The sequence below is a fragment of the Cavia porcellus genome, unplaced genomic scaffold, assembly GCF_034190915.1.
Source record: "Cavia porcellus strain 051 isolate PalLab524CR breed Dunkin Hartley unplaced genomic scaffold, mCavPor4.1 scaffold_8, whole genome shotgun sequence".
NCBI lineage: Eukaryota > Metazoa > Chordata > Mammalia > Rodentia > Caviidae > Cavia > Cavia porcellus.
This window is the reverse complement of record NW_026947491.1, coordinates 19044678-19069968: the sequence shown is the minus strand read 5'-3', so window position 1 is coordinate 19069968 and position 25291 is coordinate 19044678. Positions and strand designations below refer to the sequence as shown.

Sequence of the window (25291 nt, the reverse complement as noted above, 5' to 3'; positions counted from 1 at the left end):
GTGGCCGGGCTTTGGTCCCTGGAGCCAGAAAAATAAATATACAAAAAATGCATTTCGATTTAACTTTCTCATTGGATTTGTTAATAGGTAATTAAATGTTTTAAGTTTCAAATTACTGCAAGAAATGCTCACCTAATCTGCAAAAGTAACTAAATAAGAGAAAATAGATCTCATATTTTTTAAACAATGTGAAGAACAGAACATCAAAATTGAACCAATTGCAAATTAATTAAGTTTCTTGACTCCATCAAACAACTGAAGTTACAAAGCAAATAAAAATATGAAATCTAGAGCTAGAGGCCTGTGTACTTAAAACAGAGATGAGTTTCTAACACCTAGGAAAGAGGTCACATTGTGGCATGTCACTAAGAAATTAAACTGGAAGCAATTATCTGTGACACTGTCGTCCTGCCACCTGCCTTCACTCTGGAACTGCAGTGGGAGTGTACACTGAGGACCACTTTTACTGTAAAAGAACTGGTGAGATGGGTTTCAGAATTGTCACACTGTTTACATTTTCTCAGGAATAAGTGAGACACAATGATGCTTGGTATTCTCCCTAATACTTGATTTTGCTTTTTTTTTTCTTTCACCCATTGTAACATGTGGCAGCTGTAAGCAAAACATGTTTAATTTCTTATTAGAGTTGGATGCATATATACAGATTAGTGAGTTTGATTTTGCATCTTTAATCGTGCATTAATATACTGATATTACATTTATCCTCCTTAGCTGTTCACTTTCCCAATGCCATGTGATTTTCATCCTTATTTTAAATTGACTTCTTTCATGTAATTTTTTCATATTAAGTTTAATTTTTTGATGAAAACTTTTTTGTTAAGTTTAATTGATTTGATGATAAATCATGTTTTTATTGTACATGATTTAATTGTACATTATTTTCAATAGCTATTTTCCTTTCCTATCTTTAATTTTCTAAGGACTGTGTTGCGACTTTCTACTCATTTATCATTGCATTTGTAGGTTTATTTTGTAGAATATATAATATTCTCTGAATACTTAGAAGAAATTCGTCTCTCACATATTCACGTTACGAATGTTTTGTACAAGCAAGAGACCTGGCTGTATATTATCTGTTTACAATTTTTCATGGATACCTACAGCAATGTTATGTTTCATGGTTGTATTGTTGCTACTTGTAAATTTTGTGTTTTTTAAATTTTATTTATTTTTAGGAAGCATGGTTTATATTATGTTTATGCCAAGCACCTGAATTGTGTGTATGGCTTTAGTTTGTGCTCTGATTCCAGCCTTAAGTTTCCCACGATTCAATTTTGAAGTGTTTTCCCCTATTTATGGCACTACAAGGATGTAATAGCACCTGAATGAGTAGGGGTCCAGAGGCAGGAATTTAGGTCGCTGACCAAATGCTTTTATAGGAGATGTAAGGATGCCAGTTCTGAAGTATCAGGTCTGTGCAGACAAGGGAAAGATCATCTGAAATACTGATCCAAAATAAAACTATCACCTTTTAAATTTACCTAATGTAAGATATGCATTCCAGACCCATGGAGCTGAATGACACAATGTGCAAATAAATAGAAGATTACAGGGTGCATGAAGGTATTTTTTTCACAGTGACATCCTCTCACTGTATTTTGCACATAATACATGGCTATGTCCTCAGGGCTCACAGAGGTGGGCTGCAGGCCGAACTGGTTCTTGTCTGTGTCAGCAGGGATGAAGGTACAGCCCTAGAAATCTGGGATTTAGCCTAAGCTCCCTATCAAGTACTCCATCCCCTGCTTTCCCAGGAATGAGCCAGATGCAGTTCATCAGAGAGCTACTTATGGAACCCATATAAGAGGGCAGGTAAGGAACAGTGTGTGGGGGGTATACCAGGCTAGGTCTTGGTGTAAGGACATTCATAACCCCCACTATTTGGCGCGCATGTGTGTGTGTGTGTGTGTGTGTGTGTGTGTGTGTGTATGTGCACGTGCTTTTCTTCTTACACCCACAAAAGTTAGTTTTGAAAATTTTACTTATTTTATGGCCTATCAATAACACCTCAGATGCTTAGCTATACTTTGACTTCAAACAGCGAAAGAACTTTGGCCAATTCCCCCAAAATCCTCCTCATCTCACTTATTTTGCCATACAAACTACAAAAAAGGGAGCAAACAGCTTTATATCAAGGTTACCAAGCAGTCCAATGCCCACATACTGTGTGTCAGTTAGCCAAATGTGTAAAAAGCCTTGTAAATTCCAAAGCAGTGATATTGCTGCAAAAAGATTGTATCCATGTAATCGCTGACCTTGTGAACTCACAGAGGCCTATACAAGGAAAGAGAACAAAGGAACTGAAGCCCTCCAGCAGTGGTGCTCCAATGGCCTCAGCTGGCTGGCTGCTTCAGCTTTTAAAATAAATCTCACTTGTTTATTGAGTCTCAGTTTTTCATTGATAACTTTCTTTAGCATGACCTAATACTGACTCCCAAAATGTCAGATCAGACAGGATGCCTAAGGACAAAAAGTCATCCTGAGTCTTTTTCACCCCACACCCAGGCACATGTAAAGAAATAGAAATGTCAGGAGGCTCACTGAGGAAGCCTGCCATCAGGTACAAATGGATCTATAGCATCTGCATGGTGCCTGCAGAATCAAGATCCTTACAGTGCCCCGGCCTCTGAGTTGATTTCTCCTGCCAGCATCCAGTGTGATTTGTATGTGATCATGGGATGTAGAAGAGGAGAGCCAGGGTGAGATCTGTTCTATGCAGTGGGCCATCCTGAGTCTGGCAGTGTTGATCTGAGATTCAGTCCTATCTGAGTGTTTTCTGTTTCTCTGACTGCATGGGTCGCTGCTGCAGTTTATGTTCATGTAAACAAAATGTTTCAAATTTTCCATTACTACTATGAGGCCATCATACTCCAACTGTAATTTTAAGTTTTGTAGAGTCTCTTCATGGAAACATTACTGTCATATTCTCTCTTAATCAGATATAGGTCTTTGGAAGGCTCCTCCTGATTTGCTCTCCAGTGTGCCCACCTTCTAAAAGATAGTGTGCTGTTTCTGATACTTGAATAGGTCCTAACTCAGGTATCTAACTCAGGCAGATGCTGTGCTGTAGAGCTATATTCCTAGACTTCTGCTCCTTTGTTTGAGGCAGTCCATTTCCTCTAACGTATTTCTCCTTTAAACTATTTTGTCTCCTTGGCATCATACTAGAGGGATGTGTGGTTGTTCTGTAGTTAGAATAGGTCTGTAGTTAGAATAGTTTTCTCTGAGTAGGATAATTTTCTGGAAAAGTCCAACCCTGAGTGTCTTCTGTTTGGATCAGGGTCTGTGACCATTTCTCAGTGACCATTGCTCCCTTTCTCCTCTAAGATCCTTTTGTGATCATTTCTAGTTTTCCCCCTTGAGATCCCATGAGCCTCTTGAAGAGCATGATGTGTCCTCATTCTAGTTGTCTGAGGTGCTGCAGTCATCCACCATCTCCCCTTACCTGTATCTGCACTCTGTACCTCCAGCTCTTTGTGCAACAGGAAGCAGGGCTCTGCTATAACTCTGGATATCCAGACTTGTAGGAGAACAGGGAATGTTAAGTTGCTGAGCATGGTGCTCTCTGGATGCACTGGAAAGCTCAAAATCACAGCCTCTAGAGATAAAGTTGTGACTGCACAGGGAGCTGAATCTCATGCCAAGGATTCTCATGTAATGAAACTGTCACTCACAGAAAGTAGACAGTTCTCATAAGCAGCACAATTTACTGCCTTTATTTAAACTACTCTCACTAGTGTTATACAGTCTGAATCTGTGAAAAAATAGTGGCCAACAAGGACACACGGTCTTTACTACTGAGAGTTCTGACCTTCTAGTATTCCCCCAAACCACATATTTTTTTAATCTATTTAAGTATTTAGCATACACTATTTTTAGGAGATTGGGGGTTAGTCCCAGGTGCATCTGCTGTTTCAAAGACAAAATGAGGACACCTCCATAACACATCATTTCCTGAGATGTAGATAGATCTCCTCTGTTGTAACTTTGGAATCCCTCCAACAGGAAAGAGTACTCTACCTCAACGTTTCTTGTGATCAGTCAATACGAAGTTTTATTTCTTTCTTGGACTCATGAAAAATTATGTTGTTCATTTTATCCATGATTTTGTAGAACTGAATATGTGGGTAATGATTTTTTTTTCCTTATAGTTTCAAGTAAAATCTAGGCCCAGGTTCATTGGCCAAATATCAACTCTTACATGAGTCAGAGTTCTAAGATCAGTAACAGAAAATGACATTTTCACAATCAGGACTGAACACTAAACAAAAGAGAAGAAAGAAACAGAAGGAAACTAGAGATTTCTGGGATTTCCTGTTGGAGGGATTCCAAAGTTACAACAGAGGAGATCTATCTACATCTCAGGAGGTGATGTGTTATGGAGGTGTCCTCATTTTGTCTTTGAAACAACAGATGCACCTGGGACGAGGAAGAGGAATTACCCCAGGAAGAGGAATTCTAATTCCTTTACCCCAGGACACCTCAGTGATGATGCTGGTCCAGTACAGGTGCAGAGCAGGGGGAGGAGGTGGAGGTGAATCTGCTTGCCAGGAGGAGTGTGATTGTGAGGTCATGACCTCATCTGAGGGGCAGTTGCCTGTGTGTGAGAACCTCACTTCAGCTCTGCCTTCAGGAAACAGGCATCCGTGTTTTTTTTTTTTTTTTTTTCTCCAGAGGGTATGTTCCTGTTTCAAAGACAACTATAATAAAAATATTAAAAAGACCATAACTAAAAGAATAATAGTAAGTGTGCAGGCATATTTCATTATGTGAGGACAGCTAAGGTATATGTGTCTCATAATTATAGAATTAACAGAGATAAAACAAAGAAGTGTAAATGCAGAAATATAAGAATTTATTTAGGAAAGAAATAAGGAATATTAAGAAGCTAGAGTATTTGACTTTACATATTCTCATTATCTAACACCTTGAAATCAGAAAAAAGAAAATGAGAAACACAGAGTGAGAGAGAGAGAGAGAGAGAGAGAGAGAGAGAGAGAGAGAGAGAGAGAGACCAATAGAGTCAGAGACAGGGCCACAGATATATTACACTGAATTAGGCTGTATTTTATGATTCATTAATTTCTAAGATCCAAAACAAAGATGCAGGTCCAAGTTCACCTCATCACCCTTTGACAGAATGAGAACACAGAAGCCTGGGGACTCTGCCTGAGTCCAGTCAGGCTTCTCCTTTTCCTTTCACAAGGTGCTGGGGCTGATCCTGGGGACCAGGTCTCCTGAGGATGCAAAGTCGAGGAGAGGGCTGTGTGTTCTCAGGCCCTGTACACAGAGGTGGGAAGGATTAAATTTCCTAATGTGGTACATTTAATTCTACATGTGACAACTAGTTATCATTGGGAAAAATTAGATGAATTTTTAGATGATGATGATATAACATTTAAAAGAAATCTAATTCTGACAAATTCATAACTGTTTTAGAGATGGATAGAAGTCTTGTTTTCCCATCAAGTGAAATTCATACAAAGGAGATGAAGAAAATCAAAACCTAAATATACACTTATGCTATTGGTTTTAACAAAAAATGTTTACTTGAAATGGGACACATCATAAGCCATCTGAAGTCTCCAAATTTCGGGGCTTCCTCAGGTCACAGGAGTTTAAAGCAGAGAGGAAACCCCAGAGGCCACCAGGCAGCCCTCCCTCACCAGCTTCATTTCCTGCACCTGCTCCTGAGGTCCTGACTGTATCTCTGTGGGACACAGGGCCCCCTTCAGGCTCCCAGTTCCTCAGCCAGGAGATTTGTGTCTGAGTTGGCATTGATGTCCCCTCATTGTGAGTCTCACACAGTAACACATGGCCCTGTTCTCAGGTCTCAGACTGCTCATCTGCAGATACAGTGTGTTCTTGCTGTTATCCTGGTTGACGGTGAATCTGTCCTTCACGGAGTCATAGAAATATGTTTTACTACTATCAGATTTTATGTCAGAGATCCACTCCATCCACTTCTCTGGAGACTGGCAGATCCAGTTCATCCGTAATTCATTGAAAATGAATCCTGAAGTTGCACAGGGGAGTTTCAGGGATGTCACAGGCTGCATGAAGAGTCCCTGGGCTTTCATCATCTGCACCTCAGCCTGGACACATGTAAACACAGGGACATTTTGCTCAAGAAACTGTCACACATGTCCCCTTTTTATAGCTGACATGTCCGATTCCCCATCCCATATCCTTTGTTCTCAATAATTTGCCTCTCAGAAGTGCAAATAGGAAAACACAGCTCAGCCCCTAATTCATACTGATCCTCTGTGCTCAGTCCTGATATCCGAGTGGGGACAGCTGGGCACCAGGGCTGAGATCTTCTGCAGATGTGCAGGGTGAGGGCTGGGCTGGATTTCATCAGCACAGCGAAACCTTATTCACATGGCTTCCTGCTAAATAGATAGTGATCTGGTGGGACCCTCAGAGGAGGCAGTGTGCACAGCAGATGTGAGAGAACTGGAAAAGTTTGTTACAAAAATGCATTCAACAGAATGTGACAACGCATAGGGCTGTGCATATAGCTAGGTCCTGCCTGCCCCTGGTGTCTGGTTCTAGGTCCGGAATTGGAACCCAGATACAAAAAAAAAAAAAAAAGATAACTCAAGTAATAGGGTTCTATTGTACTTTAAACTCTTCATCAGCTTTGGTTTGTATTCCTGTGCATGGATTTTATATTAATTATGTCTGCTTTGTAAACATGTGAAATGTTGAGTGCCATGAGCAGTCATGCTCTCCAAATAGAATCCGAAGCCATGTGAATGTCACCTGCAATGTTCCCCATTGAGCTCCTGGAATCTTCTATTGTGTTTCTCCCCTTCTGGGAGAACATGTGTGACTGCTCTGTTCTGCTCTTTTCTAAAAGGAAACAGCACCAGCCTTCCTGTGGCACCTGCTGATGAGTTTCTCAATTTCACCTGTCATTATCTTCCTCTGTCACATTATTTCTATCTTACATTTTTTAATTTTTTGTTTCTTATTAATTTTTATCAATTGTGTTTACAGTATATAATCAGTGAATTTATTCTGGACCCTTATACATGCGTTTAAAACACTTTAATTCATGTTTCATCAGATTCCCTCTAACATTCCTCCATTTCTTCAGTCCATTTAGTCTTAAAAAATATTTTGTTTCTTTTTATCTCTGCTTTATTTTGCCTTTTAACTTATTTAAATATTTCTTTTTGTACATAAAATGAACCACGAAATACTTAAGCTTTTCTGATTTATTTCACTCACATAGTGCAAAATTTTCTCCAGCTATCGCTTTGACAGTTAATTACTATAAAGAATAAACTGAATGGAGAATTCAAAAAATTATATCCCCTTAAATTAAGAAATGGGCAATTGAATTGAAAAGCAGCTTTTCTGAGACAGAAGTAGAAAAGGTCAGTAAGTCAAAGAAATATTTTCAACAATTAGCAATCAAGGAAAGCAGTCCCAAACCTTCAACATGCTAAGGAATATTTCTACAATATATCCTGGTGTGCGCTTCTTAACTTTCTGCATTTACCATATTCTGGGGTGTGTACACCCTTGTTTTCCATTCTGTGCTACAGATGCCTCTTTCTTTTCTTCCCAACATTCTAGTCTATCATTTTCACCTGAAATGTTTCCCACATTTCTTTTATCATCTATTTTTATCCAACATTCTTTATAAATTTCTTATTATTATATGTTTGTGGTATGTAATGTTTACATGTCACATCTTCCCTCAATCATTCCCTCTGGCCCAGAATTTTTCAACTTTCCCCAAAGGGTATTTTTCAGTTCCTTCACAAGTTTATTTTGTTCTTTAAATTGTTTCTAATGTGTATTTCTTATGTTAGACAGATCATGCGGTATATCAACTTAATTGTCTGAGTTATTTTGCTCTTATTTTCTCTAGATACACCCATTTTCCTAAAATACCTCAAATACATCTCTATTTTGTATATATACACCATATTTTCTGTCTTCATTTATTATTCATGAATATAAGTAGGTCACTTCCATATTTTATATATTGTGACCTGTGGTATTATAAATACGAATCACTGTAATATAATGAATTTAATACCGCAGCATCAAACACATAGAGTAATTCACAGTCATGCATGAACATAACAATTGTTAACAAAATTAATTGATTATATAATTTATCTTTTTTAATGTTTTAAAATTTGCCATTTCTTTGGAATGTACTCTGAGACAAATAAAGATATTTTCCTGCAGTTTTGTGTGTGACATTATACTTGAAAGAGTTTCATGTACATCAGTGTCACCACACATCTATTAAATGATCTATTTTAATAAAGGCAATAAGACTTTTGAAGCCATGCTAGGCCTGGGAGGAGAATAAGCCAAATTCATCCTTCTGGTGACCCAGTGCAAATCATGCCTGGCCTGAGAGGAGAAATAAGAAGAAGTCTTACCTAAAGTCCATGAGGCTTTGAAAGGACATGGGGATGCAAGCCAGAAGAGAAATGATGGATAGATAGATAGATAGATAGATAGATAGATAGATAGATAATCAAAGGATATAAGGTCACTACTCTGTCTTATAAATCTCTACTTCTAACTTCCATAAGGAAAGAGCAGCCCCTGCTCTTGCTCAGCCACCATGAGAAGAAAGATCTCAGTGTCCCTTGATCCCTATTCTGAGTGTAGCCAGGATGCCCCTATTCCCTTGTCCCCTGAGTGCAGTGCTACACACAACCCTGGTGCTGATGCTGGGGACAATGTCTCCTGCAATGACCTGGCTGAGAGAAGTGCTGTGTGCTCTCAGACCCTGAAGAGAGGGATGTGGAGGATTTATTCTCCAATATGAAGCATGTAATCCTGCATGAGCCAACTCCATGTCATGGTCATGGAATTATCCGATTTGTTTTTAGATGGTGTTGATTTGGCACTCAAAAGAAACCAAAACTCATAAAATCTGCAGGGTTCTGCCAAGTTCATGCAAGTCACATTTACTCATCTAATAAGACTCATGTTAGTCCTGTGCGGTGGTGCACACCTGTAATCCCAGTACTTGGGAAGCTGAGTCAGAAGGATCATTGTGAGTTCCGGACCAGCCTGGGATGCAAAGTGAGACCAAAGCCAGCCTGAACTTCTGAGTGAGACCCTGTCTCAAAAAGACAAAAATAAATAAATAAAACGCATGTTAATAGGTAGAAAAGTAATTATGTAACTATATATTTATGCAATTAAATTTGAGAGAATCGTTATTTGTAACTTGTTTACTTCATCAGTCACTCACAGCTTATGTGCTGCAGGGTCCCTCGGAACATGCAGTATAGGACAGAGAGCGACCACAGAGGTTAACAGGAAGCAGTCACTCAGCTTCCTTCTCTGCACCTGCTATTGGGAACTTTTCTTTATTCTGCGGATCCTCCTCACCCTCTGCAGGTCATAGATGCCCCTGAAGGAAGTTTTGTGTGTGGCTTGAAATGCTGTATGTCCAATAACAGATGACAGTTGGATTAAATCTAGACCCATATCTCTCACTATGTACTAAACTAAAATCAAAAAAATTTTCAACTAGATATTGAGAGAGAAATTCTGAACTTGTTGGAAGATAAAAAAGGTAAAACTCTTGACTTCATAGAGGTAAGAGAGGTTTGCTAAACAGAACCATAGTTGTACAAAAAATAAATGCAAGAATCAACAAATGAGAGTACATCAAATCACAAAGCATATTGGTAATGAAGAAATCAGTTGGCAGTGTGAAGAGAGAATTTACAGAATGAAAAAAATCAGCTATTCCTTACAGAGAGGAATCATATTATAAATATATGAACTAAAAATATTAGATTAATTGAAAAATAGAAAATGGGCATGCAATATACACAGGCACTTTTCAGAAAAAAAACAAGGGTAAGGATTTAGCTCATAAGTTCCTGCCTGGAAAATGCAAGGTCGTGAGTTCAACCCCTGGTATAAAAAAACAAAAACAAAGAAAAAAACAAAACACAGAGTCACAGAAGCAAAAAAAAAAAAAAAAAAAAAAAAAAAAAAAAAAAAAAAGCTGTCACCAAACATATTAAAAATCCTTTTACCATTCTTTTACTTTAGATAAATGCAAATTAAAATAAAGCTAAGAGTCTATCTAATAGCAGAAAGAATGGCACCATCAAGAACTATAACCATAACAAATTCTAACATGGCAGCAGTCAAACAGGGACATTCCTCCATTGTTTGACTGAAAGTAAACTACTTTGCACACAAAAAGCACAGTATGGAAATTCTTCAAAGAGCTGAGTTCAAAATTCCACATGACCCATCTATCACACTTCCAGCTATCTTTCCCAAAGAGGTAGGCACATCACACTACAGTGATGTGTGCATACCAATGTCCACAGCAGCAGTGTCCCTAACAGCTAAGTGCTTCAAGCAGCCTGTAAGGCTAGTAACAGATGATGGATGTGCTGTCCATACTTAATCGAATGCCACTCACTTACAAAGAAGAGAAAATTGAAGATATTTGTAGGAAAAGGTGTGTACTTTGAAAATACAATGTTGAAAGAAATAAATCAGACACAGAAGCTTAAATACCATACAGTATTTCTTTTTTGAGTAAGGAAAAGTGCAAACGAACAGAATGCAAAAGGAAGGCTAGAAGGAGATAAATGAGCATATCTCTTGCAGATGGGAAGGAGTCCAATACAATCTATGTGAGAAAAGGAGAAGGAAAGGAAGTGATGTAGAACCCAGATATAACTTTCCTTCAGTCTAATACCCTAACTGAGTGTAAGTATTGTGACTCACACATGTGAGACGAGATCAGTATTATCAAAGTTAATAAAACTGGGGAAAGGAGATTGAGAAGAGAGGGAAGAGATGCAGAAGAAAAGAGCAAGGGGACTTAGAAGTGAATCAGGCTGTGGTACACACTTGTACACTCTCCCCAAGATGAGGGTAAACTGGCTGCAATGCAAACATGTATTTAAAAAGAAATAAACTCAAATATATAGAAACCAACTGTGCAGAGTGTCTTTAACAAAGTCAAGGAAGGGTTAGGGAAAACCAGTCTCCAACATCACAGCAGCCCCAGAAACCTGCACCTGGTCCTGAGCCTCAAAAGAGCTCATTATGTCTCGAGCGCCCCCTGCCGTCCCAAGCCCCCCTGCAAGAAAGTTTATGTCTGGGCTCACACTGATGAACCCCTCACTGTGTCTCTCACAGGGCTGTGTAATCGGGGCTCAGGCTGCTCAATGTGAGTCAGTTGGCTCTTGGAAGTGTCCCTGCTGATGCCCACTCGAGATTGAAAGGCTGAGTTATAATTTGTGCCCCCATCACTCCACATATTACCAATCAAATACACCTCATTTCTTGGAGTCTGATAGACCCACTGTACACTATAACTGGTTAAAGAGAATTTAGAGACTGAGAAGGTGAGGGACAGAGTCTCTGAAGGCTTCACCAGGCCAAGTACATATTTCTGCAGCTGCACCTGAGACAGGACACCTGAGGACAAGAAGCATCATAGTCAGTCAAGACCATCCTGCTCATTGTGCCAGGTCCTTATCCTGCACCTCACAGGCTGTCACATCAGGGTGCTGCCATGAGACAGAGGGGCAGAGCCAAGAACTCCATGCTGAGTGAAAGAGGTCTGTGGGAGGAGACTTTGGCTGCTCAGCCAGAACAGGCTTTTCACCCTGAGCCTGGGGATGCTTTGCATGGGGGAGGCTCTGCATGTATGAGAGTGGGACCCAGGACAGGTTGCTTTAGTGCTTCCCAGGGGGAGGGATTTTCACAGGATGGTCACAGCTGACTCCTGAAACTGAGATACTTTTCTACATCTTCTGTAGTATTTACACCTCCACACAAAGTGAAATTGAGCACAGGAAAGGATTTGTTGATTGTGAGCAGTTTATGTGGGAATCTTTAACATTAGAGTATTTCTATCATGGACAATTTCTGACCTGCTGACTGTATTTACTAGTGTTGGCATTTCTATGGGAGAGGTTATAGAGAGGCAGATGACTGTGTATCTGTGGGGTTCTTTACAAAAAATAACTAAAGTTTCTTCTCAGTGCAAGCCTTGTTCTCTTCTCCACAACTGCCTTTTTAAAACTTACTATTTCATTCTTGCATGTGATCTTCATGGACAATGTCAGGGCCATGTTTGTTAGATCACCAAAGTATCTTGACTTTGGAAAGACTAATGTTTAAGGTGTTGTCCATGAGAAAGCATAGACTGTTTCAGGACATATTCTAACAGCTTAAGCAACAGCATGACCTTAAGCACAGGGCATAGTAAAGGCACTTACCTGCATGCCTTAAGGGACATTCTGCACCCTAGGGGTTTTACTTCTTTTTTATACTGTGGAGTATTAGTCCAGTTTACAAGTTATAGTCTAAATCAGTCACCCCTGCCACACTACCACATCCCTTTTAGGTTGTTTCCTCAAAGGCAGGAGGAACCTAAAATGAGCGGATAAATCTTCAGCTTTGGGTTCTGTGAAATCATCATTGTGGTGTATGGTGCAGGCCTTCCCCTTGCTTCGAACGAGGCAAGCTAGGCCAGCTTGTAGGAATGAGAAGCACAAATGTTATTTGTAGTTCACCAAGGATAACAGTGACTGGTACCTTTCACAGTTCCACTGTTACAGGAACACTGATATCAAAATGAATGGAAAACTCTTTGCACTGACGAATGAAGAAGGCAAATGTTTATGGTGCTGCCAGGCTGAGAGATCCTAATGATCAGCAAGGAAGCAGTTTTGGGTCAATTTAACAACACTTTGCAAGCAGGAAATACAAAGCATTGCATGCTTGGTTACATGGAATGAATTAAGTCACCTAGTGTCAGATAAGCTAACTCTGCACACATTTGCTTAAAAGGAATTGCTTATCATAACAAAGGAACATCCTGGAAATGACAGGAGGATTCAACTGGAGCAAGAAGAATGAAAAAGTATCTTTGACTGGGTTACTTCACCCCAACCAAAGCCCTTGAAGCCATTTAGGAGCAATACGTTTTCTTCATTAAGGGGAATATCAGCTGCAACTGTCAAATTGGCCCTGCACAGTATCAGAAGAAAAGCAGCTAGACCCAGACTTCAAGGCTGCCTGAACTTAGCAGAGTTTTTACCTGGCAGTAAGCAGGAGCTAGGCAGAGGCTACTGGTTGATTTTAACTTGCTGAAATATGTCTGTAAGTTAGATTTTTGTTTTTGTTTTGTGGTTTTTTGAGACAGAGTATTGCTATGTAGTTCAGCCTTACCTGGAGCTCACTTTGTAGCCCAGGCTAGTCTTCAACTTGCAGCAATCCTCCTGCCTCAGCCTGGCCAGCACTGCGATTACAGGCTTGAGCCATCTCACCCAGCTTTATCTAGTTATTTTATAACTTTGTCTTTGCTAATGATTTAATTGTGCCCCAACACCGTCTCTTGATTTCTGGACCCATAATGTGACTATGGGATACAAATTATAATGAAGTGCACTGTGGTTGAAAGCACACAGGGCCTTCCCAAGAGGTTTGAACCAGCCCTACAATGTTTTTCTCTGTTTTTCTTGATGCTGTAACTGCATCTTCAAATGGCCATCCCAGTGCTTCATATCCTTGGGCACCCACACTCTACTCTTGAGTGCATCCTGCATCTACCTCTAATAACTTCTTCTCATGTCCCTTTAAAAAAGACACATATGAACTTGGGAAGAATCACGCCAGCCTTGCAAGATATTTTCTTGTAACAGGCACTGTCACTGCATCTACAAAAGGCCATTCTTTGCCTCACTGCTTTGAACAGCTGCAAACTGCTCCTCATTGCACCCTGCATCACCCTCTAATAAAGTGTTCTTCACCTCACTTTAAAACAAGAGCAGCTTGAGAAACTCTTCACACCAGGGCCTTCCATTCCTGAGTGTATCTTAGTATTTAATTCCTTGTTACCTAACCCAAAGTTACTCTGAGCCCAGTTATTTTGTACACACTACTGGATTTTGCCCTCTTGAGATATATCTGAAACTTTGCCACTTTTAAAAATGTATGAATTCTGTAACATTTGGAGTGATGTGATAGATGCTTAGCTGTGTACATAAATATCTTCTGAGACTCTCAAATGATTGCGAGAAGGAGAGGAAAAGACACCTCTCTGCAGACATCTCAGAGAAGTTAGAGAAAAGTGGCTCCAGAGAACTTGGGCATCCCAAGAGGGACCCACAAACTGTGCTGCAGTGCCATCTTTCCCTTGATGGGACAAGGCCAGCTGAATCAGGTAATAGAATCCCACTGAAATCTGCAGAACTTATTTGACAATGATTTTCAGAAGACCCTGATGGGATGAAGAAAGGCCCATGGGCAGGTATCACTAATGGCCAAATACCCTACATTCTATACCTTCAGGGTTGTACAAAGGAGACTTTGCATCTTTACAGTCAGAAAATAAAACTCAAGCTCACAGATGTGAGACAGTTAGCTATACCTTTATCTAACACAGTTACCATCAGTAAGGACCACACTGTCTTTGACTCCCACAAGAAGGCAAAATTAACAACTACAGAAGGTTAGAGCTTAAACTAAGAAACAACTTCATATTATAGAAATTTAAAAATCTTTACTTGCTGTGCATTCAAAGTAGAAAGATCAATGCCACATAACATCTGCAGGTTCACACTTCCAATGTCCTGAGCACTCCTGCCTATTTGGGGATCCAAGCTGCCCAGATCTGCCAAGCGAACAATCAAAAAGAAAAGAAAATAAACAAAATCCCAGACAAAATACTGAAACAACTCTCAAAAGCAATAGAAATGCTGTAAGAATTTTTAGAATTCAGAAAATTTAGCTAAATTTAAGCTGACCATGGAAAAAATGAAAACTGTTTTTCAGGCAATGTTTCCAAAATGTATCTAAAACTCATGAACTCCATTACTGCCACAATAGACACTCTGTTCATGAGTCATTTGGGCAATGGGACAGTACCTGATAAAAATTATTGACTTTCCATTTTATTCACATAATGATAATGATGATGATGATGATGATGATGATGATGATGATGATGATGATGATAATGAGGAGGAGGAGGAGGAAGAGAGACAAGAGGAGGAGCAGAAGTTTGATTAGGTTTGTGAGTCAGGGTATCATTGTTCAGTTCAGGCTGTCCTTGAACTCACTTTGGAAAACATTGACCACAGCCTAGAAATCAGCACAGAGACACAAATATAGCCATGTTTTTTCCAGGAAAAATGTATTACCATGTGCACTGTCCGAAGTTCTTTTCATTGTGATGATTTCTATTTACTACTGAACATCAGAGCCCCTCTTAATGGGGCTGCAATTCTGCTGCCGCTATATATGTAGTGCCTGCAAAATGCACAGAATTCACTGTAAATCAGGTCACAGTGTCCTCTTCTTCTGCAGCTGGTCATGACCTAACTTCCAGGAGGCCATAGGTGCATGCTGCTAAACTAAAGGATATGCAGTAGGGTTAGGAGCCCCTGGGAATGTGGGCAGCTTCTTCACATACCTTGCTTCTGCCCAATGGCTGCCCTGTGTTGATCACATGTGCACCGGTTTCATTTCATGATTAGCTGTTGCTGTGCATTTCCAACTGTCTGACTTAATGGATCGGTAATATCCAGGTCATAATGAGCAGATTAGACTGCCAAGTACCCTGGTGTCTCTTGTTCAACCTTTCAGTTTACACTGAGACCAGTAGCAAGGGAAGAGCAGCCTCTCAAATGGAGAGTAGGTATCTTCAGATGACGACCTACACTTCCCCCAAAACTGGAAAGGCCTCCGCTGTTAATTACCCTGCTTGAGAAACCAAACAACATCTCTATCTGTCACTGACATCCAAATTCTATTCGATGTGCCAGATCATATGGTTCAGCTGCAGGAGAGTCTACACAGAACCGTGGACCACCTTCAGAGCTTGTTCTCCTCCTAGGCCACACCTAAAGTAGAACCCTTTGGAATCATTTAGAAAACTGCTAGAGCAAAACTCTCTAGTGAGGTTGTATTCATGCCAGAATCCAAATTGAGCCACTCGACTTTATGCATCTGGTTTTATGAAGGGTCATATGTGACAATTTATCTTTTAACTTAAAAGGGATAGCTATGAATGTCCCACTGGACTCCTAGAATTTTCACTGAGGTGCAGGGATATTGAATTTTAGCTGGATTTATGTTCCATAATCTGGCTAGTACATGCTCTACTGCCAAGTCCAGAGTGCTTCCCAAATTGGGCTCATTGTTGCAAATGACATGATATTATCAGTGAAAGAGGCCAGAGGAACACCGTGTGGGAGATAAAGGTGATCAAGATCCTTGGGGAGTAATTCATGACCCCGGAATGGAGAGTTAATATAACCCTGAGGCATGACACTTCAGGTCTAAGACTGCTGTTCTCTGAAAGCTGCTTCTTCCCCTGTGACTATGGTTGATACAGAGAAGAACTCTTGTGCCACATCAATAGCTCCATCCCACTTGTGAAGAGATAAAAAAAAAAAAAACATAACCACGCTTACCATCAAAAAACCACATCTAATTATCAAGTACAATTAGAATTGCTACTTGACTGAATTCATGATCATTCACTACCATTCTCCAGGGGCAATCAATCTTCTGCAAGGGCCAGATAGACTGAAATAGAAATGTGATTGGATCCAGCAGCCCTGCATCTTTTAAAGCTTGAATAGAGGCACTGAAATCCCCTATTCCCACCAGGAATTTTATACTGGTTTTGGTTTACTATTTCTCCAAAGGCAACTCTAATCGCTTTTATTTGTCCTTTCAAACCATAACAGTCCTGACAGTTTTATTTCCTGATATGAATAGCGCTAAATTAACCATGGTCAGCTGTGACATCTGGCTGAAATTAGCATGGCCCTGGATGTGAATTCCCACCTGAGGATTGTTGCCAGCATGTAAAAGCAGAAGTGGAGGGGAAAGGTGGTTTGTTACTGATGTTCCCGGAGAAGCTTGTTTTGGTGGTTTTCCTGGCAGAACTCACCTGCTCTCCTTGTCAGAAGAGATCAGGTTCTGTCTGTCATGGAGGCAGCTGCTGCTCTTCTTGGCAGAGCTCAGACACTTGTTTAGAGAGGTGATTCATGGATGCAGTGCAGATCCGTCAGTCTACAGCTCAGATCCTTCATCCAACTGATGCAGACTTTCTAGCTTCCACCACTGACCTTTTGGGCCTTCCCGTTGCAGATTCTTGACACAGACTTGTATGGGAAATTATCATGAGCTCTAGGCCTCCATCTAGACTAGTGGAGGACATTGCCATTTGTACCGGTTCTTAGCTGGATTCCCTGGGTCTCTGGTGTCCAGTAAATAATATAAAACCATCCTATAAATTACGTGTCCTGTATTAAACATATTTCCTTGTAAATTCTGACTACACCATAAAGTATAAATTTAATGCTCAGTCTTACAAGATACCTGAAATAAAAAAATGAGGGTGCTGAAAGAGAAATAATTAGATTCTGTGCATTGGGATGGCGATATCTGTGAGTACCCAGATGAGGTGGAGCATACTGAACTCCTGAACTCTAGTGAGATTATCTTGCCAGTTGGAGAAATTTTCCTCCTCACAGGGCCCAAGGTATTCCCACACACATGCCTGTGATGTTGGCCTTCCTTCCTTACCTGAGGAAACCCAGCCTGTGATACCAAGCATGATAATGCTGACACTCGTCAGGTCTCACACTCAGCACTCACTTAGGCCTTTAGGTCTGTAACCAGGTTCGAATCCCTCAAGGCTTGTAAGGGGCAGTGGCACAGTGTGAGCCATGAGGAGGTCTACTATTCTTCCAAAGAACATCTTGTTTTCCTAACTCCTAGCAGCAGAGGTCTGATGAGCAAGTGTGGGAATGGATTTTCTGGATGTGGGACAATGGCGGCAAAAACATACCCTGGATCAGGCTGGGTGTGTGGAGTGTCGATGTGCACCCCTTGAAAAGAGACCAAGAGATGGGCATAGTGTCATGAGGCCAGCACTCAGGAGCCTGAGGTGAGAGGATTCCTATGAGTTCAAGGCTAGCTTGGGCTACCAAATGAGTTCAATACCACCCTGAAACCCTGTCTCAGAATGACAAACAGAGAGTATGTGCCCTGCAGGAAGCTTTGTGATTGGGCTCACACTGCTGTCCCCATACTGTGGCTCTTGCACTGTAACATAGGGCTGTGTCCCCAGATCTGTGGCTGCTCATCTTTAGATGCAGTGGGACCTTGGCACTGTCTCTGCAGATGGCTAATCAGTCCTTCACAGGGTCGGCACAGTGTGTGTCACCACTTCAGTGTGTTTCTGTAGCCCCTTCATTGAGCTGGTAGTCCCAGTTCATCCAGCAGTCACGGAAGGTGAGTCCAGGGGCGGCATGGGGAGTCTAAGGGATGTCCCCAGATACACCAAGCCTGCCCTCCTGGACTGCATCACCTGCACCTTGCACCGGACACCTGAAAACACAAAAGCATTTTGATTTCATACTGTTTTTTTCATTGAATAAATTTGCAACATTGAAACACTTTAGGTGATAAAAATGATACAAACATATGATTCACTGCCATCTCAACTTTGCTATGCATAGACATTTTTGATGTTTGTCCATGAGCTTTTTGGGAAAGAAAATAAATATTAGTGCATGACATTTGCTAGTAACATTGGCGTAGAACATACTTTAGAAAAATATTTCGCAGAAGTTTTGATCAACTTTCAATAATTATTGAAATCTCTAAATGCCATAGTACTTAGTATCATGATTTTTAATGAATTAAATTATACTCTAAAAGCATAGTTTTAAGTTCCTTTACTGACAGTATTATATGATTTTTCATTGTGAGTATGTGGAAATGTGACTTGTATCACCTGATGGATATTTTTTGTCCATTTTTCCAGCATTTTATCTGTGAGAGACATGTGTGATGACGTATTTATAGACATTCTTACAAATTTATAATGTATTTTACTAAGTTGTTTTACAACATAAAACACAGAAAAAGATAATAATGTTTTTGGGTAAAGGTAACAAAATGCAAAACACACTTTCAATAATGGATAATAGCAAACTGTATTACACAATTTTGTTACACTAGATTTCTTGCTTTTGTGGGCTTTATAATGAATCTTTAGTCTGAGGTTTAGTGATATTTTATGTATTTACGATTTTAAAATTTGTTTCTTTGATGTTTATTTTGGCCCATAACATCATTTTTTAAAATGTCATAAAGCTAACCCCCCAAAAATAAAATGGTAAAATACATCTCCTTTTGTAGTCTGTGCTGTGTTCTAGAGCGACACCTGCTGGTCCTCAGCGACCCTGCACGGAAGTTTATGACTGACTCCCACTGAGGTTTCTCTCATTGTGTCAGTTGAACAATAGTACACGGCCGTGTCCTGGGGTCTCAGGCTGCTCATCTGCAGATACAGCGTATTCTTGACATTGTCCCTAGAGATGGTGAATCGGCCCTTCACGGAGTCAGCGAAATATGTGCTACCACTGTTACTGATAGCTGAGATCCACTCCAGCCCTTTCCCGGGAGCCTGGTGGACCCAGTCTATCCAGTAATTGCTTAAGGTTAATCCCGAGGCCACGCAGGACAGTCTAAGGGACTCCCCAGGCTGCACCAAGCCTCCTCCAGACTCTATGAGCTGTGCTTCTGCGTGGACACCTGCAAACACAGAGATGTCCTGCTTAGTTTAACTGTCGAACACGTCCACTGTGTAACCTATGCATTTTCACTGGTACCCTTAGCATCTTTTGTTCTAAAGGATTTGAAAATTCCTTTGAAAATTGCAAACACAAAAACCCAGCTCAGCGCCAGCTCCATGGTGAGCCGTCTATGCTCAGTCCTGATCACTGAGTGGGAACAGCTGGCACCAGGACTGGGCTCCTCTGCAGAGCTGCAGGCTGAGGGCTTGCCTGGTTTTTATTAGCACCGAGAGACACTAATTGCATGGCCTCCTGTATATATGGGCAGCTCTGTGGTGTAAGCCTCAGAGAAGGAAGGGGTCAAAGCACATGAGAGTGTTTTGAGATTTGTTTTGTAATATCCCTAATATACAGAAGACATGACTTCTTCCTCTGTGTAACCTCATGTCTTTTTTACTCTCACCAATATGTAATTAGTGAATTTGGTAACTTCACAGGATTGCAGATGCTAACCGTAGTGTGTATGCTAATAAATTCTCCTGTCATTTTCCATAAAACTCCCTTCCTGTAAATACTTTTATTTTACTCTTTCCTAAACTGAAACATTTATGGCTGTATGTGACAGTTACTTCATGGTGACAAAAATAGAAGACTACCTTTGCATGGTGATCATGAGAAATGTTTGTCTCAAAGCATCTATGTTCCCAAGACCTGAATACTTTTTTTCCAGAATATGTATATTGCTGCAGCCTTCCTTCTGTATGTCAGGTGAAGAACAATATAGTAAACATATTCTGTCAACACAAAAATCCCTCCCATTCTATCCACTCTGGACATCTCACCTGTGAACTGGAAGGAAGTCACTGTGCGCTCTCCGCAGTGTGTGTGATGCTAAGACAGAGGGGAAACTCAGACAATAAAAGCTGTGAAGGCCTAAGTCCGGAGCTTCCTTCTCTGCACCAACTATGGGGCCTCTCGTGGTTCCCTGATGATCCCCAGGTCCGAGTGTTGGTCCACAGCTTTCCAAACTGGTCCTGATAACCCTGTCCTGGTCTCCTGTAGCCCCCTAGTCTTGGTCTTGTGCTCCTGCTGCTGGCCCTGAGCGCCCACTTCTGGTCCCCACCACCATGTAAGAAAAGTAATACTTTGAATAAATAAGCAGGAATTCTGTACCATTTGGAACACTATGATAAATGCTAAGCTGTGTATATAAATCTCATCCAAATCTCCAAGCAAGACTATGAGGAGACTGAGTAAAGGAAACCCATCATCAGTGTTGCACTTCCATGCAGTTGGGGAAAAGTGGATGCAGAGAAAACAGTTCTTCCAGAAGGGACCCAAAAACTGTGCTGTGATGTCACATGCGCCCTGATAGGACAAGGCCAGCTGAACCAGGCAAAGATAGTCTTATATAAGGCTGCAGAACTTTGTTAGAAATCATTTTAGGAATACCCTGAATGGATGGAGGAAGACACATGGGTAGTAGTACTGGTCATCATTCACAGTCAGATGCTCTACATTCTGTAGCTTCAGGTCATACAGAGAAGACTTTGCATTTTTAAAATCAGATAATATAACTAGAGCCCACAAAGGTAGTGTTACTAACTGTAATTGCAAATTATGTGAGTCCCATTGGTAAGCTGTCTAGTACACTATCTTGAAGTCCAAGAAGAAGGTTAAATTAAACAACAAAGACAAAATAGAGCTCAACCTTTTCAAGGATCCACTTCAACCTGTAGAATTTAATAAAACTTTCCTTGCAATGTACACAAATTAGGCAGAGCAATGCCACAAAATATTTCCTGCTTTACTGCTCCAGAATCCTGGGCCTCTCCTCCGTGTGCTCATCCAAGCTGTCTGGCTCTGCCAGGAAAACATCTCACAAAGGAAGAAGATATGCATCAGGAGTTTTCAGACCAGCATCCAGAAAGTGAAGCCAAGGTTAAGCTGACCTCAGCACAGCTGAAAATTTCTTAGGATATCATTTCCCGAGCTGTGTCACATCATGGGTTCAATCCTGCCACCATGGACACTGTTCTTGAATCTCCTGGCCAGTGATGGGGTAGTTGAACAAATGGTTGACTTTTTCCACAGAACCAGTCATCCTATCTGCATGTTGATGATGATGATGATGAAGAGCAAGAGCAGGAGGATTTGGTTACTGAACAAGTCTTGCAATGCAGTTCAGGCTGTTCTTGAACTCAGAACTTGAAGTAATCCCCTTGCCTCAGGCTCCTGAGTTCTGGGATTACAGGTGTGCATCAGGATGTCAAGCCCACTTCATTGTTGAAGTCTTCTTCTGCTTATGTCACTTCTAGGTGATTGTTTACATGTAATGCAAATACCTTTATATCTTTTGCCTGTATGGAGAGGTCAATTCACCTACCTCTGCAACAGATATGGTTGAAAACATTGTTCCTTAAAAATCTGTGTGGATCCTGTGAAACAACTGGCTACAGGCTGAAAATCAGTATGTATCTATATAACTGGTGGTGTTTTCTTCCTGACAAAATGCACTACTAAGTATCCTTCACGGACTTCATAGTGTTTTGCCCATTGTGAATATTTCACTTCACCACTGTCCATCAGGGACACCCTGGGAGGAGGATGTGATTCTGCAGCTTTGTATGTGTGTGTGGTGCCTGCAAAATGTTTCGAGTTATCTGTAAAACAGGTCCTCATTTTCTCTACCTCTACATCTGATCATGTAGTACATTCCATGAGGACGTAGTTATGTGCTCCTAAATTAAATGATGCATAGTACAGAGAGGAGCCTGTGTGCATTTTCTCTGCTTCTTTATGTGTCTTGCTTGTGCTCCTGGTGCTGCCCTGCCTTGATCACATGTGCTCCTCTTCCATTTCATGATGAGCTGTTGATGTGCATTTCCAAATGTATGACTTGGTGGATAAGTGACATCCAGGTCATGGATGGAGATATTTGTCAGTATATCAATAGGGTTGAGGACACAGAGCTCCTGGAGTCTTGTGTGATTATCCTGCCAGATGAAGCCGTTTCCCTATTTACAGTGCCAGTGGGATTTCTACACACACTTCTGTGATGTTGGCTTCCCTGCATTAGCTGAGAAAGCCAATCCTTTGTTACCAAGCATGATAATTTGACACTCTTTAGGACCCACTCTCCACACCCACATTTTTGGCACAGCTTTTAGAGTTTTAAGTCCATGGTCATTGGTTCCAAGACAGGGTGGCATGCCATAGTGACATGCCAAAGGAGGCTACCTCACAGTATGACAATGGGAAGTGAATGGGACCAAGGAAGAAGGAAGTACATATTCCTTTCCAGGCAACCCCAGAGTGCCTCACCTCACCCTGAGAGGCTTTACCTCTGACACTGCAGACAGCTTTAAGGCCCTTCCCTGCACTAACTCAGTCAGGAGCATCACACAGCCATGATCACTTGCCTCTCAAAGTATACACGACTGAGTACATTTAGATTTTGAGTACAGATGGATCCAAATCTAAAACAGAAAACATCATTGGTTCATGCATGTTAGTCATCCAGAAAGGAAATCTCCAGGTTTTTTCTCTGCATTCACCATAAATTTGGTTCCCTGAATTATTTAAGTCTTCACTTAATAAACTTGTCTTGTGCACTCCTGAAGGGAGGTTCCTGTCTGCACTTACATCAGTGTCTCTGTACAGTGTCTTTGGACAGTAGTGTGTGTCTGTATCCTCAGTAGTTACAGATCTCATACAAATGAAGACTCCTGAAGATGTCTTTGCAGGTGGAGATGTGGCCCTTGAGAGATAGATTCTACTTAGAATTTTCATCATGTCTTCTATACTGCATTCATACCAGTGCCTTCCTTAGATTCTGATCAATCCATCTCCAGCAGTTAATAGGTGTGATGTAGTAACTGGAGGCCATTCTGGATGGGCATAGTCTGTGAGAGCTTCTCAGGGCCAGGTACTAAATACTGCGCTTGTAAACTGGATCTGGACACTTAGGAACAAAAAGAATCAGAAACCACCAGTCACCTACTTTCCTAACTTCCCCATATGTGATTGTTAATTGTGATAGGTCAGCCTAAGTAGACTAGGAAGTGTCCATGAGATTAGTAGAGCACAGCTCTGACTGTGTCTGTGAATTATTGTATCCCGCAAACTGAGTGGGGAAGATACCTGCTGAATGCAGGTGGCACCACCCTATCAGCTTGTATATTGTAAGAAATAAAAAGGGAAAGAATGAAGATGACACTTAGTCTTCAGAGGAGATCCAGTCTTTAGTGTTGACACTGAATGTTCCTTGTTCTTTCATGCAACCTGTGCAGATTCCTAAACCTTACAGATCAAACGATTACATTTTCCAACATGCAAACCCACTGGACACCATAACAAGTTCCAAGTGATTTGTTTTCAACTGGATCCTTCTACTCTCATGCTCACATATGGTTATTTTACAGTCTTCCATTCCTGACTCTTTGGGCAGGCATCATTAGCCTACTTAGCACATCCTTCTATTTAAAGCTGTCCTTCTAATGAACTCTAGCTGATAAAGCACGCGACCGTCTGAGTGACCTATGACATTTATGTCTAACTAGGCACAGGAGAAGACCCACCAGTTTCACCTTCCAGCCCATATTCCCACCTTATTCAGAGATGTAAGTCTTTTTTTTAATTTTATTTAAGGAGAAAAAGAAAAAAAAACATAAAAAGGGTACAAGTTATACAGAATTTCAGAAAAAAATAAACAGTAGGAAATCACTAGTTAATAGATTACATATTGTCATCTTAGAAATAAGTGTTCAAGTTACAAAATTAAAACATATAATGTGGACATTCAAACAGTGAGATTCCAAACAGTTCTGTTCAATGATCCAACAAAACTCAGTATTATGGTTATCTATATTTTTTATTTAAAGAGAAAAAAAAAGAAAGGACATAAAAAACAAAGCAGTAAAAGGGTACAAATAATACAGTATTTTAAGAAAAAAATATACAGTAAGAAATCACCAGTTAATAGGTTACATAATATCTTCCCAGGAACAGTTGTCCAAATTACAAAATTAAAGCATATAAAGTGGACATTCGTACAGTGAAATTTGAGACAGTTCTGTTCAATAATCCAACAAAAGCTCAGTAATATGGTTCTCCATTCTACACACTCAAACGTACCTGTGGTTATATCCCTTAGTCTACCTTCCTTTCCTCTCTTTTATACAATAACAATTAGACTATTTGTGTTTTATTACTCCCACTGTTCTTATTACTTTTTTGAAGAGAATAAAACCAAATGTGACTAAGCAAAACAGAGTCAGAACAGAAGCACATGATGCAAAAATAGAATACCAGGTGATCAAAAGTGTTTACCATTGTGCCTCATGCTATTTTTAAATTGAGTTGTCTATATCATCAGGTATAAAAGAATTGATCAAAACAATGCAGAACAAGATCAATAAAACCTACACTGAAGACCTTGTAGGACTTAAAAAAAAGAATAATAGTCAAACCATAATGGGCATCATAGTGTATCTTATTGCCTTCACAGTGGTTGCTTATACCCTCAAAGTTGATACTATCAAACAAAATAGAATATAGAATAATAAGACAGAACAAGATGGGGTGAGCAATACTGGGATTCAAATCAGGTTAATAGGAAAACCAAGAAAGTTACTATAATATGTCCCATTATTTTTAATTTAGTTTTCCCTTAATTACAAAAATGAGAGAAA

General features: G+C 40.4%; 1 protein-coding gene across 1 annotated transcript in view; it reads right to left on the bottom strand.

Moving 5' to 3' along the window:
- Positions 1–19234: 19234 nt before the first annotated feature.
- Positions 19235–25291, bottom strand: part of LOC134470306 (immunoglobulin gamma-1 heavy chain-like) — a 37283-nt gene continuing 31226 nt past the window's right edge. Inside the window, exon 3 of the mRNA XM_063255561.1 lies at positions 19235–19617. Within this exon, the coding sequence (XP_063111631.1) occupies positions 19235–19617 (383 nt within the window). The remainder of the gene's footprint in view (positions 19618–25291) is intronic.